This window comes from Musca domestica, unplaced genomic scaffold, assembly GCF_030504385.1.
Source record: "Musca domestica strain aabys unplaced genomic scaffold, Musca_domestica.polishedcontigs.V.1.1 12, whole genome shotgun sequence".
In the NCBI taxonomy this organism is placed as follows: domain Eukaryota; kingdom Metazoa; phylum Arthropoda; class Insecta; order Diptera; family Muscidae; genus Musca; species Musca domestica.
Window position 1 is genome coordinate 9444290 of NW_026712155.1, and position 17870 is coordinate 9462159.

At 36.1% G+C, this 17870-nt stretch overlaps 2 protein-coding genes across 2 annotated transcripts; both read right to left on the bottom strand.

Annotated features, from left to right (window-relative positions):
- Positions 1–1779: 1779 nt before the first annotated feature.
- On the bottom strand, positions 1780–5382 carry LOC101892938 (UDP-glycosyltransferase UGT5). Its single transcript, XM_005175151.4, has 2 exons — positions 5068–5382; positions 1780–3096 (listed from the first exon to the last, which is right to left on the bottom strand). The coding sequence occupies exons 1-2, from the start codon at positions 5321–5323 to the stop codon at positions 1781–1783; spliced, it is 1572 nt and encodes a 523-aa protein (XP_005175208.1). The 5' UTR covers positions 5324–5382; the 3' UTR covers position 1780.
- Positions 5383–9668: 4286 nt separating this feature from the next.
- On the bottom strand, positions 9669–14435 carry LOC101892765 (UDP-glucosyltransferase 2-like). Its single transcript, XM_005175150.4, has 2 exons — positions 14133–14435; positions 9669–10995 (listed from the first exon to the last, which is right to left on the bottom strand). The coding sequence occupies exons 1-2, from the start codon at positions 14386–14388 to the stop codon at positions 9680–9682; spliced, it is 1572 nt and encodes a 523-aa protein (XP_005175207.1). The 5' UTR covers positions 14389–14435; the 3' UTR covers positions 9669–9679.
- Between the last annotated feature and the right edge of the window lie 3435 nt (positions 14436–17870).

Below are 17870 nucleotides of genomic sequence, written 5' to 3' on the forward strand. Positions count from 1 at the left end.
GAGAATATGTACTAAAATTGTACGAAAAGTACTAAATGGTACTAAAGTTGGTATTGAATGAAGGGATAGAGCTGGAATCCCGAAATTTGATATTGATGTCGCTATTGGTATCTGGAATTGAAATGTGGAGGGGCTTTTAGAAATGTACCAATTGGTACTAAATTTGGTATTGGTTGAGAGAATAGAACTGGAATCCTCAAATTTTATATTGAGGTCTCTGTTTGTATCTGGAATTGAGACTTGGAAGCGGTTTTTCGAAATACACACTAAAATAGTACGAAAACTACTTAGTGGTACTAAAGTTGGTATTGGGTGAAAGGATAGAATTGATATTGAGGTCTATGATGATATCTGAAAATGAGGTTTCTGTTGATATCTGGAAATAAGATCTCTTATGAATTTGGATTCTAAGTCGATTTATGCATGTCCGTCCGTCCGTCTGTCCATGTATTTTTGTAAACAAAGTACAATTCGCATTTATTGTCCTATCCAGATGAAGTTTGGCACAAATCATTTGTTTGGCCCAAGGACGAACCCTATTGAAATTGGAGATAATCGGTCAAAATATAGATATATCTCCCATATATATCTTCGTCCGATTTGCCTTTTATTGTATTTTTAGGCCTGAAAGTAAGTATGTCAAATTTGATCGAAATCGGTTCAGATATAACTATAGCTCCCATATATATTGTTCATCCGATTTGTTATTTTTGTCATCCGCAGCCGTAATATGCACTCTGTAACAAAAATAATTTGGGAAATATATCAAATACAACTCAGAAATACATTTGCTAAATTTTATCGAGATTGGTTCAGATTTGGATATATCTCCCATACATAACTTCGTCCGATTTACCTTTTATTGTGCACCAAACGTCTAATATTTGTCCAAATGGGATGGAATTTGCCACTTACCACCGAATTGAGTCTAGAAGCTAGTATGCCATGTATGTTGGTGAAAATCGGTTCAGATATAGCTATAGCTCCCATATATACTGTTCATCCGATTTGTTATATTTGTTACCCACAGTTGTAATATGCACTCCGTAACAACGATTTTCAGGGAAAAATATCTAATACAGCTCAGAAATATCTTTGCCGAATTTTATGGAGATCGGTTCCGATTTGGACATAGCTCCCATACATATCTTTATCTGGTTTCAAATTAATTGTGCACCAAATGGGTAATACAAGTCCGAATTTAAAAGATATAAATGTTTCGGCATATGCAGTCCTTTGAACTTTAAATTATAATCAGGAGCTCTACTAAATTAGCAAAGTGGTGTAGGGTATCATAAAGTCAGCCCGCCCGACTTTAACACTTTCTTTACTGGTTTAAATATGGCTTAAAACTCCATTTAAACGTGGTGGTAGCAAGTGGGTGGTAGCAAAAATTGTTTGTCATAAATTTCTACTGTAGGTCTTGGAACATCTCAAGGGTCTAAATCTTACCTAAACGTCAGGAAATCATAAATATATTAAAATACATTTTTAAGTTTGAAGACTTACTTTCGGTGAGTTTGGGCAAAAATCTCCAACAAATCATTTTATAAGTAAACGATGAAAGACAAAAATATTCTGCATCAAATTTTACTATAAGTCACCAAAGAAAAGAAATCTCTAGTTCCCTTGTATGCCAAAATAATTTTGCATCAATGTTCCGAAAAAAAAACCGAAAATAGGTCTAATTTTTCTTTTATCAAATTTTATAAATCTCCCTAAATTCCCAAAACTTCCCTTCTCCCAAAATGAGAATGAAAAACACATTCTTAATTATATTTCAATTCGCTTTAATTTTATTCTGATTCGAATTCGCACCACCACAAACGTGTTTCATCAACAAGCGGCACACTACAATTAACAACTTAAGAACAGCAACAAAAACAACAAACAATATTAAATAAACATCAATATTGTGATACTGAATAAAATTCAATTCCACCCCGGCATTACGCATATGCACCGCTCCCTCATGCCTTAACACATATTCCGTCCAATAGATGGCAGTTTCCAGCGGTGTTAATGGCGTATCTCGAAACTGTTTTGAACGTTGCTGGACATTTTGGGTGTAAACTGGATTTGTTAACAATTCTAGAATTGTTTTCCTCAACGTTTGCGGTGTAACCTGATCCAGACTGAGGCTCAAGGCATAGCCAGCCTTGACAGCATTTTTAACATTCATAAATTGATCTCCAAGCAGAGGTATACCCAATATGGGTTTGCCATGATATATGGTCTCCGTGGTACTCAGATAGCCACCATGGGATATAAACAACTTGACATTGGGATGGGCCAGCACAGAGGGTTGGGGAAACCATTTGCGGGTTATAACATTTCCCGGCTTATTCGGTAGATTGTCCTCCTCAAATTTCCACAAAATTGTGTATTTCAGATTTCGAAAGGCTTCAAGGAACATTTGTATTTTTTGTGCCGATAAATCCTTGCTTTTGATATTCGAACCCAAGGAAAAGTAAATAACTCCATTCTCCGCTTTGTCGAGTAATTCCTGTAAATCTTGGGGCAAAGGATCTGGTTGACGTTTTATGTGCAATCCACCCACCTCAATCATATTGGGTACATAAGGCCTTGCAGAACGTAGGGTAAAATGATCATTCAACAACACCAGCGAAACATTTCGTCGAGCTTCTTCCAAGGACAGCCTGGCATTGGGAAAATACTTTCCATACAACTCCTCTTGAAAGGGAAGCATGACAAAATTGAAATTCAAATCATCCAAAGTTTGCATTACAACATTGCCGATTCTTTCCATAAGCGACATTCGATTACCATATGGCAGGGCCAAATGCGGTATATAGGATAAGGGTGAGGGATTTCGAACTAAATCATCCATGAAATTTATGGTACCAAAAGTGGAAACAGTTATCACTGGGGCTTTGAAATGTTCTGCCAATCCCAACAGTGCTTCGGAGAAAAATATCTCCACAATCAGCAAATCGAAGTGTTCCTCGGCCATCATCTGCCTTACTTCTGCATTTTCCAGGATATTGGTGACCATAGCTTTGCCGGTTAAAGCTAGATTCATAAATTCGGAGAAGTAGGATTTTTCAGCACCTCCAGCGAAATCGGTGAGCATTTCTGAAATGAAGAAGAATGAATGATGAATTAGGAATAGGTGATGAAATAGGAATAGGAAGAGATCTATAAAAGACCTTTCGAAAGGTACTTTACGCACGAAATCGGTACAAAATATATTTTTCTGGAGGTTTCAAAATGCCTGATACGATAGAAGACTTTTTTTTTGTTGAAGAAGAATTTTCTTCTTCTATAGAAGGTATTCTAGTAAAAATAACTTTTCAGAAAATCTTCTACAGAAGATGGCCTCCAAAAAGTTCTCCAAGAGAAAGAAATCCTTTCAGAAGATTTTCCATAGAGGCAAACCTCTCAGCATGTCTTCAATGGAGGAAGACTTCGCAGGTGGACAGAATATAACCTCTCAGAAGGTATTATATTAAAGAAGATCTCTGAACTCTGACACCTCTCAGAAGGTCTTTTATGGAATAAGTCTTCTCACATGGTAATCAAGACATTTCAGTGGGTCTTTTGTAGAAGAAGATCTTTCAGATGGCCCTCTGTGGAAGAAGACTTCTTGGATGATCTTCTAAGACGTCCGAACGCCTTCTACGGAAGAAGACCTCTCAAAAGGTCTTCTATCGAAAAAGTCCTCCCAGAAGGTCTTCTACCGAAGAAGTCCTCCCAGAAGGTCTTCCATAAAAGAAGACCTCTTAAAAAGTCTTCTATAGAAGTCGACCTCTCAACAGATCTTTTATTGAAGAAGGCCTTTCAGATTGACTTCTTTGGAAGAAGATTGCTCAGAAGGTCTTTTATAAAAGAAGTTCTCTAAGAAGGTCTTCTATGGACAAAATACCTCTCACAAGGTTTTATATGGAAGAACAGCTCTTATAAGGTCTTCTATCGAAGAAGACTTCTCAGAAAGGCTTCTATCGAACAAGACCTCTCAGAAGGGCTTCCATGGAAGTACAGCTATCAGAAGGTTTTCTATTGAAGATGAGCTCTCAGGAAATTGTCTACAGAAGAAGATTTCACAGAATATATTTAGTAGAAGAATACCTTCCAGATGGGCTTCCATAGAGGAAGTTCCCTCTGTGGGTCTTCTGTAGAAGAAGAAGATCTCTCAAAGGATCTACTATGGAAGAGGACTCTCAGGAGGTGTTCTATGGAAGAAGACCTCTCAGAAGGTCTTCTATAGATGATGAACTCTCAGAAGGTCTTCTATAGCGGAAGGCCTCCCAGAAGATCTTGTATTGGAGAAGACTCTCTAAGATGGTCTTTTATAGAAGAAGACCGCTCAGAAGGTCTTCAGTAGAAAAATACCTTTCAGATGGTCTTCCGTAGTAGTCTTGTGTAGAAGAAGACATCTCAGAAGAGCTCCTCTTGTGTGAGAATCACTAAGGAAGCCCTTTGAAAAATAAAATACTTCAATAGATCTCCTATAAAAAAGAAGGTCTTCTGTTAGAGAAACCATGCCCAAAGGTCTCCAATACTCAAATATCTTTCAGAAAATCTTTTTCCGAATGTTTGCTTTGGAAGAAGATGTTTTCCGAAGGCCTTCCAAGAAAAAAGATCTTTCCGAAGACCTTCTATAGAATATCACCTTTTTGAGGGTAAACTCTCGAACTAAACCGTTCAATAAATTCTTCTATGAAGGAATTTTTTTTGAATTTTTCCAAAAAGAAGAGTTTTTCTGGAAAGGACTTTCATGGAAGAACACTTTTCTTGATAACTGAAGGTTCTCTCTAGAAGAAGACATTTCAAAAGACGTTCCATGGCAAAAACCAGAGGTTTTCTTTAGAATAGCACATTTCGAAAGATTTTTCAGAGAATAAACCTTTTTATAGGTCAATAGGTGATCTGAGGTCATATGTACTCCAGACCCAAGTTCTTCCATTTCCGAAAAGAAGACCATTTTTGTATAGAAGAACCGGGGACTTTTATTTTCCTTAAGAAGATCTGTGGTCTACTATTTTTGTATAGAGAACCTGAGGTCGTCCATAGTCGTATAGATCTTGTGCTTTCAATTTTACTCACGTTCAAACAGCTTCGAATTTTCCATAACAGCTACATCTCGAAAATTTTCCACCGGTTCCTTTTGGGGAAATGTTGAAATGGAGACAACTTCATGGCCCCTTTTGGCCAATGCCTTTAGCAGCGGTGTTATGAAAATATATTGTGATGGTCCGGGATAACCGAATATGGAGAGGATTTTTGCAGCATTGCCTAGGTTGTGGAATGTTGACGTAATTAATAAAAGCCAGGCAATGACTAGCGTATTACAGTACTTCATGCTTGCACCGAGAATGCAAGTGAATAGTAGAACGATAAATAGAAAACTGAGAGGTTAGATGTTAGAACAAAAGCTTTTTGTTTAAATAAAAATAAATTAAGAAAACGGCAGATGTCATTACTGTCTGAGAGAGGGAGAAAGTACACAAATTTAGATGTTTACATTACCCTAATGCTAGTAATTTAGAAAGAAGCGGGAGGAAGCAGCGGAAAATGCATATGGGTTGAATTTGTTGTACCCTGCACAATACATTGAGGGAAATGGGGAGATAACCTCAGCAAGTATTTACAAATATTTACAAACGAGAGGAATATTGACGATAACAGTATCGAAGAGGCTGATATGGGATTATGCATTGGAAATACTTACATTGAAATGAAACCCATACCGATGACCTATTCAAAGCCATGGCATAATTTAAATAGTTTTTGTAGGAATTTTGTCAGGATTTCATAAATCGAACCACTATTTTCCTCCTCTCTCAAAAAGTATTTATAAGAGGTGTTTCCACTAAAAATAAGTCATCTTAAAGAGTCCATCTACGGACTCCAGGGCCTTCAAAACACCTTTTCCCATCATACTATGCCACATAAAAATGGCAAACCATATTATGACACCACAGTATAATAAGAGATCAACAGGAGACCATGAGAGAGAAGAAGACATTTTTCTTGCGGTTTCCTTTAACTCATGAAAGTTTGCCGCTAAGGGTCCCAAAGGATTGGCACTTCCGAATATCCTCTACAGAAGAAGGTTTCTATTGATAATTTTCTATTGAGGAAGTCGTTTCAGACGGATTTCTATGGATGCAAACCCCTCAGATTGTCTTCAATGGATCTCTCAGGTGGACAGATGAAGATCTCTCAGAAGGTCTTCTATGGAAGAACACCTATCAGAAGATTTTCTATGGAAGAACACCTTTTAGAAGATTTTCTACGGAAGAGTACCTCTCAGATGGTCTTTTATGGAAGAAGACATCTCAGAAGGTTTTCTATGGAAGAAAACCTCTCTGAGGGTTTTCTATCAAAGAACAGCTCCCAGAATGTCTTCTATGGAAGAGGACCTCTCAGAATCTTCTAAGGAAGAAGACTTCTCAAAAGGTCTTATATAGAAGAGAACCTTTCAAAAGATCTTCTATGGAAGAGGACTTCTCCGGTGATATTCTATGGAAGAATAGCTCTCAGAAGGTCTTCTTTGAAAGAAAAGATCTCAGAAGGTCTTCATTAGAAAAATGCCTTGCAGATGGTAATTCATAGAGGAAAGTCTCTCTGTGGGCCTTCTGTAGAAGAAGAATACTTCTCAGAAGGCATTCTATGAAAAATGACCTCTCAGAAGGTCTTTTGTGGAAAAAGAACTCTCAAAAGATCTTCTCTAGAGGAGGACATGTCAGAAAGTCTTCTTTAGAGGAAGGCCTTACAGAAGATATTCTATAGAGGAACGCATTTCAGAAGGTCTTCTATAGAGAAAGGTCTCTCAGATGGCATTATATGAAAGAAGACCTCTCAGAAGGTCTTTTGAAGAAGAAAACCGTTTAGAAGGTCGTCGGTGGAAGAAGATATTTCAGAAGGTCTTTTTTTGAAGTGAACATCTTAGAAGGTGTTCTCTAGACGAAATCTTCTCAAAAGTCTTCCATAGAAGAAGACGTTCCATAGACGACAGAAAGAGAAAGGATAGTCCTATTTTGCTCCAACTATTTTGAATAACTAAAACAATCAAAAAATGCGAACCAAGTTCTTAAGTTCTTTTTCATATTTCACACATTCCATTATTTCTACTAACAAAAGATCTGCTCTTCCCTTGGTACCTCCACCACAAAGGGTCAAAATTTTCAACACCCATGAAGAACATAAAACGCGAAATTGACAGCCGCATGCATTTAGACTTGGCACATGTGAAAATTTCCAATCAACACAAGAACTGTTATAAAGATGTTCGAGATCGGACCATTTCTTCTGGTACCTTTCCCCACAAAGGGTCAACAAGTTGAAGTTCATAAAACGGAAAATGAACATCCTATTCCATTCAGACTTGGTACATCTCAATATTTTCATGAACACAAGATCTGTTATAAAGGTGGTCGGAAGAGATCGGAACTTTCCTTCGATTACTTTCCCCACAAGGGACATTTTTCAACCTTTTGATGATGTCAAAGAAACAAAAATTATTAGCTTTAACTTTAGTACGACAACAAAAGCACCAACGGACCAAAAGGACCAACAGAAACGTGGATTTTTTTAAGAATATTTTTTCAAGGACCAACAGAAACCTGGATTTTTTAAAGAATATTTTTTCTAGGACCAAAGTTTCATCAAACCTCGATTTTTTAAAGAATATTTTTTCAAGGACCAAAGGATCATCAAACCTGGATTTTTTAAAGAATATTTTTTTAAGGACCAAAGGATCATCAATCGTGGATTTTTTGAAGAATTTTTTTCAAGGACCAAAGGATCATCAATCGTGGATTTTTTAAAGAATATTTTTTCAAGGACCAAATGATCATCAATCGTAGATTTTTTAAAGAATATTTTTTCAAGGACCAAAGGATCATCAATCGTGGATTTTTTAAAGAATATTTTTTCAAGGACCAAAGGATCATCAATCGTGGATTTTTTAAAGAATATTTTTTCAAGGACCAAAGGATCATCAATCGTGGATTTTTTAAAGAATATTTTTTCAAGGACCAAAGGATCATCAATCGTGGATTTTTTAAAGAATATTTTTTCAAGGACCAAAGGATCATCAATCGTGGATTTTTTAAAGAATATTTTTTCAAGGACCAAAGGATCATCAATCGTTGATTTTTTAAAGAATATTTTTTCAAGGACCAAAGGATCATCAATCGTGGATTTTTTAAAGAATATTCTTTCAAGGACCAAAGGATCATCAATCGTGGATTTTTTAAAGAATATTTTTCCAAGGACCAAATGATCATCAATCGTGGATTTTTTAAAGAATATTTTTTCAAGGACCAAAGGATCATCAATCGTGGATTTTTTAAAGAATATTTTTTCAAGGACCAAAGGATCATCAATCTTGGATTTTTTTAAAGAATATTTTTTCAAGGACCAAAGGATCATCAATCGTGGATTTTTTAAAGAATATTTTTTCAAGGACCAAAGGATCATCAATCGTTGATTTTTTAAAGAATATTTTTTCAAGGACCAAAGGATCATCAATCGTGGATTTTTTAAAGAATATTTTTTCAAGGACCAAAGGATCATCAATCTTGGATTTTTTTAAAGAATATTTTTTCAAGGACCAAATGATCATCAATCGTGGATTTTTTAAAGAATATTTTTTCAAGGACCAAAGGATCATCAATCGTGGATTTTTTAAAGAATATTTTTTCAAGGACCAAAGGATCATCAATCTTGGATTTTTTTAAAGAATATTTTTTCAAGGACCAAAGGATCATCAATCGTGGATTTTTTAAAGAATATTTTTTCAAGGACCAAAGGATCATCAATCGTGGATTTTTTAAAGAATATTTTTTTCAAGGACCAAAGGATCATCAATCGTGGATTTTTTAAAGAATATTTTTTCAAGGACCAAAGGATCATCAATCGTGGATTTTTTAAAGAATATTTTTTCAAGGACCAAAATAAACGTGGATTTTTTAAAGATTATTTTTTTTTGAGGACCAAAATAAACGTGGATTTTTTAAAGAATATTTTTTCAAGGACCAAAATAATATCACATCTGTATACTAGATATTGTTCTGTTGGAAATATAAGGATGTTCCATGTTAGAAAAGAATCGTATTCACATTCAGCCTTTTATGAGCATCATAATCATTAAAAATGTTGACCCGTTGTGAGGGAGGTACCGGATAGAGTGCTCTGTTCCATATGTTCTTGATACCAGATGTTGGGTTGATCAAAGAATTTGGATGTATGAAATTTAAAGACCCAGGGACACTTATTTCGTATTTTAAAAGGCAGACGATTATTCAAAATTTTGACCTGTTGTGGGAGAGGTATCAGAAGAAGGGGTCCCATATATTTTATATCCACAGCAGATATTGCGTTGATAAAAAAATATTAAATTGTGAGAAAATTAAAGGAAATCGGGCTCTTATTTCACATTTTAAAAGACTTATAATTACTCAAAATTTAAAATTTTGACTCTTTGTAGGGGACGTACTTGTCGGAGTGAGCCGATATAGTCAATTTTAAACTTGACCTAAAAATATTGAAATTTCCAAATTTTGCTTAAGATAGGATTATCCTTTCTTGTTCTATAAAGTAAATTATTTTCTGTGAAAATTTTGGCCTTCCGTGGGGTGGGTACCAGAAGCAGAAGTTCCCAAAATTCCCTTTTTCCAATTAGAATAAAAATCAGTACCTTAATTTTATTTCAATTCGCCTTAATTTTCTTCGGATTCGAATTCGCACCACCACAAACGTGTTTCATCACCAAACGGCACACTACAATTAAGATCTTGAGAATAGCAACAAAAACAACAAACAATATTAAATTAACATCAATATTATGATATTGAATAAAATTCAATTCCACCCCGGCATTACGCATATGCACCGCTCCCTCATGCCTTAACACATATTCCGTCCAATAGATGGCAGTTTCCAGCGGTGTTAATGGCGTATCTCGAAACTGTTTTGAACGTTGCTGCACATTTCGGGTGTAAATTGGATTTGTTAACAATTCTAGAATTGTTTTCCTCAATGTTTGCGGTGTAACCTGGTCCAGACTGAGGCTCAAGGCATAGCCAGCCTTGACAGCATTTTTGACATTCATAAATTGATCTCCAAGCAGTGGTATACCCAATATGGGTTTACCATGGTATATGGTCTCCGTGGTACTCAGATAGCCACCATGGGATATAAACAACTTGATATTCGGATGGGCCAGCACGGAGGGTTGGGGAAACCATTTGCGGGTTATAACATTCCCCGGCTTATTCGGTAAATTGTCCTCCTCAAATTTCCACAAAATGGTGTATTTCAAATTGCGAAAGGCATCAAGGAACATTTGTATTTTTTCGGCAGATAAATCTTTACTCTTTACATTCGAACCCAAGGAGAAGTAAATAACTCCATTATCCGCTTTGTCGAGTACTGCCTGTAAATCTTGTGGCAAAGGATCCGGTTGGCGTTTTATATGCAAGCCGCCCACCTCGATCATGTTGGGTACATAAGGCCTTGCAGAACGTAGGGTAAAATGATCATTCAACAACACCAGGGACACATTTCGACGAGCTTCTTCCAAGGATAGTCTGGCATTGGGAAAATAGTTTCCATACAACTTCTCTTGAAAGGGAAGCAGGACAAAATGGAAATTTAAATCATCCAAAGTTTGCATTACAACATTGCCAATTCTTTCAATAAGCGACATTCTATTACTATAGGGCAGAGCCAAGTGAGGTATATAGGATAACGGTGAAGGATTCCGAACTAAATCATCCATAAAATTTATGGTGCCAAATGTGGAAACTGTTATCACTGGGGCTTTGAAATGTTCCCCCAATCCCAACAAAGCTTCGGAGTAAAATATTTCCACAATCAGCAAATCGAAGTGCTCTGTCGCCATCATCTGCTTTACTTCCGGATTTTCTAGGATATTGCTGACCATGGCCTTGCCGGTTAGAGCCCAATTCATAAACTCCGAAAAGTAGGATTTTTCATCACCTCCAGCGAAATCCGTGAGCATTTCTGAAATGAGGAGAAAAGGATGAAGAATTAGGAATAAAAATTACACAATGTTCTCTATAAAAAAAACTTTCAGTTTTTACAATATCATAAAATAGGACCCATTCCAAAGTTATTTGTCTTAAAGAAGGGTCTTTCAAATGGGTCTTAAAAGGACATATTTCAGATATGACCACCTGACATCTTTTATGGATGGATTTATTAGAGAGAAAGAACTTTGGACCTCTGGAAATTCTTCTTTTTTAAAAAAAAAACATTGAAGAGAAAGGTCTTCCAAAAGGTCAGCTATGGAAAAATAGTTTTCAGAGGGGTTTTGTATAGGAAAATACTCCTATGGAAGTGAACCTTTCAAAAAATGGAGCTGTGCGAAGGTCTTTTATAGATAAAGTCAATGTAAACTATATATTTTAAAGAATTTCTTTTCATGAGGTCTCCTTCTTCGATAGTAGAATAAGTGTTTATTCGGAGAAGAAGACCTTCTTCAGAAGTAGATTTTCTACAGAAGAACCTCTATTGGAGATACTTCAATAAATGAAAAAAAGTCAAAAGGTCTTTCATAGTAGAAGACCTCTCAGAACGTCTTCTATAAAGAAAGACCATTCAAAAAGTTATCGACAGAAGAAGAGCTTTCAGGAGGGTTTCTATAAAAAGAATTTCTAGCGGGGCTTTCTATAAAAGAAGACAAATCAGAGATTCTTCTGTAGAGGAAGATTTTTCAGAATTTCGTCTCCATAGAGAAAGATGTCTGAGGATATTCGTTACAGAACAATATCTCTCAGCAAATTCTCTACAGAAGAAAATTTCTCAAAAAACCAATAGTCTTGTAAATATGAAAGATGCCCGCTCAGAAGACCTTCTTTATAAGGATACCTCTCAGAAGATATTCTGTAGAAGTAGATTCTCAGAAGATATTTTATAGAGAAAGTTCTCAGAAAACCAAAAGTAAAAGAAGACCTTACAGGTGGTATTCTATGGGGGAAGACTTTTCAGATGGTCTTTTATGGAAAAATACCTCTCAGATGGTCTTCTGTGGAAGAAGTCCGGTTTCATGCATCTCATTCAGAAGAAGACCTTTCTAAAGCTTTCTATTAAAGACAAAAGACTTTTATGGAGGAAAACCTTTCTGAAGGGCTTCTATGGAAGGAGATATCCCAGAAGGTCTTCTAATGAAGAAGACCTTTCAGATGATCATCTTTGTAAGAAGTCATTTCAGATAGTTCAGTAGATGGCCTCTCAGAAGGTCTTCTAAATAAGAAGGTTTCTCAGAAGGTCTTTTATGAAGAAGGCCGTTCAGATGGTCCGTAATAGAAGATCTTCTATTAGAGGATATTCGATGGAAGAAGATTTCTCAGGAAATGTTCTAATGAAGTTGATATCTCAGAAGGTCTTTTGTAGAAGAAGTCAGATTCTTTGCGCTTTATATCGAAGAAGACCTTTCATTCAAGGAATTTTACGACGGAAGACCTCTCTGAAGGGCTCTTATTAAAGTAGACATCCCACAAGGTTTTCCATGAAGAAGACCTTTCAGATGGCCTCTCAGGTGGTCTTGTTTGGAAGAAGGCCATGCGTTTTATATGGAAAAAAATCTTTCGGAAGGTCTTCTATGGGGGAAGATCTATTTTAATGTCTTGTATGAAGGAAGGCATTTCTGAAGGTCTTCTATAGAAGAAAAAATCTCAGAAGGTCTTCTATGGGGGAAGACCTATTTGAATGTCTTGTATGGAGGAAGGCATTTCTGAAGTTCTTCTATAGAAGCAAAAATCTCTGAAGGTCTTCTATGAAGACCTATTTGAATGTCTTATATGGAGGAAGGCATTTCTGAAGAAGGAAAATCTCAGAAGGTATTTTATGAAGGAAGATCACCGCTTTTAGGGAGGAAGGGAATACTCTCTCTCTCTCAGAAAGCTCTCTACAGAAGAAGATTTTTCAAAAGGTTCTCAATAGAAAAATACCTTACAGATAGTCTTTCATAGTGGATGACCTCTCAGTGGGTCTTCTGTAGAAGACATCCTCTAAAAAAGGCTTCTTTAGAGAAAATCATTCAGAAGGTGTTTTCAAAAAAGAACACCTTCAAAAGGTCAACTACAAAAAAGTCCTTTCAGAAGCCGACCCTTTCGAAGGACTTCTGTAAGAGAAACTCTTCCCAAAGGTCCCCTATATAAAAAACACCTTTCAGGATATATGAAAATATATTTCAGGATATATGCCTTCTATATGAGAATGCCTTGGAAAAAAAATTATTCTGTGGAAGGTCTTCTAAAGAGTATGCCATCTATACAAGAAGGCCTCTTCGAATGTTTGCAGTAGAAAAGTACGTTTTCAAAGGCCTTCCATGAAAAAAGATATTTTCGAAGACCTTCCATAGGATAGCTCCTTTCAAAGACTCGAGTATTGAAGAGAACCAGTAGATAAATATATCTAGAGAAAAACGTTTTTATAAGGTTTCTAAAGCCGAACCCCTTTCCAATGGACATCTATTGAAAACCTATTCCCAAAGATCTTTTTAAAGGTTCTCTGTAGAAGAAAAGATTTCAAAAGATTGTAAAACCTTTTAAAAGATCTTCTCCAACGTTTTTTGTGGAAGAAAAAATCCCGTCGAGAAACCTTTTAATAGGTCGATAGGTGACCTGAGATCACCTGTGATCCTGTAGAAGAACTGAGGTCTTCTATTTCGGTCTAGAAGACTCGAGATTTTCCATGTTGTAATAAAAAAGGGCGGAGGTCTTCTAAATATACATTCGTAGGACTTCTGAATTTATTCGTATAGGCGTCCTAATTTTGTATAAAAGAAAAGGGATTCGATTGTAAAATCTTTTAAGGATCGTCTTACGAAGGTTTTTGTGGACCAAGAAACCCATTCAAACTTTTTAAAAGGTCGATAGGTGACCTAAGATTATCTCTGCTCCGGTAGAAGAACTGAGGTCTTTGACTTCCGTCTAGAAGACTCGAGGTCTTCCATTTAGTAATGTAAGGTCGGAGGTCTTCTAAATATATATTCGTAGGTCTTGTAAGTAAAGTGCAGCAAAAGAAGGCTAGAGGCGTCCCAATATTGTATAGAAGACCCGAAGCTGTCAATATTCATACAGACGAGACGAAGTTTTCTAAAGTCGCCAAGATTTTGTGTTTTCATTTTTACTCACTTTCAAACAGCTTCGAATTTTCCATAACAGCTACATCGCGAAAATTTTCCACCGGTTCCTTTTGGGGAAATGTTGAAATGGAAACAACTTCATGGCCCCTTTGAGCCAAGGCCTTTAGCAGCGGTGTTATGTATATATATTGTGAAGGTCCAGGATAGCCAAATATGGAGAGGATTTTTGCTCCATTCCCTAAGCCATGGAAGGTTGTTGTAATCAATAAAAACAAGGCAACGACAGACGAATTACTGCACCTCATGCTAGCCGGCAAATGGACGCTTCTGCAGCGAATGCAAGTGATTGGTAGAACGATTAAGAGAAAACTGAGAGATAATACGATAGGACAAAAGCTTTTTGTTTTTGTTTAAATGAAACAAAAACAGTTGCAGTAATGGCAATGTCTGAGAGAGGGGAAAAAAGAGCAAAAACCAGAATGATTAGATTGTCCTAATGCAAGTCATTTAATAACAACAAAAAAAGTGCGGCAATAAATGTAGATGGGTTGAAATTTTTGTACCCTGCACCAAAAAATGGAGAAAATAGGGCGGTAGCGTCTGCATATATTTACGAAAGAGCTATGGATCTGGAATTAATTGCATTCGATTAATTCCGACCTTCAAATGGTATTTTTATTAGACAGTTAATCAATATTACTTTTACGAGCTTAAAATGAAATAAAAAGTATATTGTATTTTCCGTTCCAGAAACGTGTCTTTTATTAGTACCCGAATTTTGCAGACGATTTACAGTAGACCAAAATGAAATAAATTATATTTGTTAACCCACAGACTTGAGATTTTGAGTATGCGAATATATTATTGAAATAATTATCTTCAAGATAACACTCTTTGCTTTGTTATTTCCCAAAATTTTGGGACGGTATCTAATCGTAATGACAACAAATTCCTCTGTTGTATGTAGAATATTGTGATGTGTGCTCTACGGGTTGGATAGATAGATATAAGGGGAAACATATACATATATAAATAAACAAGTAAAAAAGCTGCAAGCTTGGCCGGTCCGAACTTTCAATACCCTACACCATTTGGAACGGATTTGGCAATTTTCAAAAAATAAAAATAAATAAATGAAAATAATAATAAAATAAAATCCGTTAAAAATTAAAATCTTAAAAATACCAAATATAGCCGTCATATTAGAGTCTAAACGACGACGTGGGCCTGCATAGGCAAATTTTGTCATAAGCCATTACAATATACAAATGCGAAATTAAAAAAAAAAAAAAAAGAAAAACAAGTAAACAAGCTGCAAGTTCGGCAGGGCCGAACTTTGAATACCCTCCACCCCTTGGAACGAATTTGGCAATTCTCAAAAACAATAAAATCCGTTAAAAATTCTGTTAAAATCTTAGAAATATCGAATGTAGCTGTTATATTAGGGTTAATACGACGACATGGACCTGCATAGGCAAATTTTATCATAAGCCATTACAATATTCAAATGCGAAACTTAGAAAAAAATACGGTGAATAATGTAGCTTAAGTCATCAAATATCGGGTAGAAACCATTATATGGGAGCTACACGAAGACGTAGACCTGCATGGACAATTTTCTGTCACAGACTGTAGTACCTATTATGAACTCTAAATACGAAATTTGAAGCAAATTCGGTTAATAATGTCGCTAAAATCATAAAAATACGGAATATTGGGAGGTGCCGATATATGAGGCCTGTACGAAGACCTGAACTTGACCTGCCTGCAGACAAAAGATTGCTCTGTGCACATTTTTTGCTTCCTATTTTTATTCGTTTTGTCTTTAGCATCATCATCAGACGTACGGATGGACAAGATATCTTTGGACCAAATCCGTTTCAGGACATTTGGAGTCGATCTAGCGATGACGGTCCATTCGTCCTTTTGTCTGTCCGTCCGCCTGTCTATTTGGCTGGTGCGCACGATAACTCACGAAGGGAGTATTCGATTTGGTCCCATCGTAATATTATTGTCAAACTTAAATCGAGTTCGAAGATGAGCAATATCGGCCCACTCCTGGGAGGTACCACCCACAAAAGGTCAAAATCTTCAAAAAAAAAAAAAAAAAAGTTAAAAAGCAGTAAGTTCGGCCGGGCCGAACTTTGAATACTCTCCACCATTTGGAACGAATTTGGAAATAAAATCCTTAAAAAATTCTGTTAAAAAATTAAAAATACCGAATATAGCCGTTATTTTGGTGCCTATACGACGTGGACCTACATAGGCATTGTTTGTCATAAGTAATGTAGCTAAAATCATCAAAATATCGTATATAGGGAGGTACCGTTATATCGGAGCTGTGCGAAGAGCTGGACCAGCATAGAAAATTTTCTGTCATAGGCTGGAGCATCTATTACGAACTTCAAATACGACATCCCAAACAATTTCTTCAAAATACCGAATATAGGGAGGTACTGGCATATGGGGGCTATACAAAGACCTGGACCAGCATAGACAATTTTCTGTCTTAGGCTGTAGTATCCATTACGAACTTCAAATACCAAATTTTAAACAATTTCGGTTAAAATCATAAAATGGCCAATATCGGCCCACTCCATCAAGTACCTCGCCCACAAAGGTTCAAATTTTGGAATTTTTATAATTTTGTAAAATGGGAAATAAGGGTCCGATTGTCTTTAAACTTCACAGACCACAATATTCTTATTAGTATAAAACCTGGTTGGAAGATAAAATATGTCGGACTACACCTTTTGGTACATCCCCCACAAAAGGTCAAAATTTGGAAAATTTATTACTTTTATAATAGGCGAAATAAGAGGCCGATTGTCTTCAAATTTCGTACGACTCAATATATTTATTAACAGAATATCTGGTGTATAGGTGGAATATATCAGTCCACATCTTCTGGTACCTCCTCTACAAAAATTTTGAATATTCAAAAAACTCACAGAAATATTTTCTAATGGACCACCAAAATCATAGGCGTGAATTTTTGAAGAATATTTCCTCAGAAATATTTTCTAAAGGACCACCAAAGTCATAGGCGTGAATTTTTGAAGAATATTTCCTCAGAAATATTTTCTCAAGGACCATCAAAGTCAGAGGCGTGGATTTTTAAAGAATATTTTCTCAGAAATATTTTCTCAAGGAGAAAATTAACATTCGATTCCATTCAGGCTTGGCATATCTTAATATATCTATCAACACAAGATGCGATATAGAGATGGTAGATATCGAACCATTTCTTCTGGTACCTACTCCTCCAGGGTTCAAGATTTTGAAAAACAAAACGCTCAAGGAAAGCGAAATAAACATCCAACTTTCTCGATATTTAACAGCTACAAACAGTTTTGCTAACACAAGATCTTTTGTGAAAATGATATATAACTGCGAACCCCTTCTGGTACCTCCAAAGGCCCCACAAAGGGTCACAATATTCAATACTATTATCTCCCATAATTTGCGAAACAAGATTCGATACGAAATGGAAAATATTTTGGCAATTCCTTCGGAATCTACTCAATAGAGGGTCATTAAATTTGAATGATCATAACATAAGTCAAAATATATTTAAATAATCGAACATTGGCTAAGGGTGTGCATCTGTCGGTAAATCCGACTGATACTTTTTAACTGGTCTTGTGTCCATTTCAACCCCTAAATATTTTGGGATCATCTCCAAAAACAGTTGGCTTCTATTGTGACCTAAATCTCACCTTCATAAAAAAATTTCGTGAAGATAGGGTCATAATTGCGACCTGTAGCTTAATTACAAATTAGCATG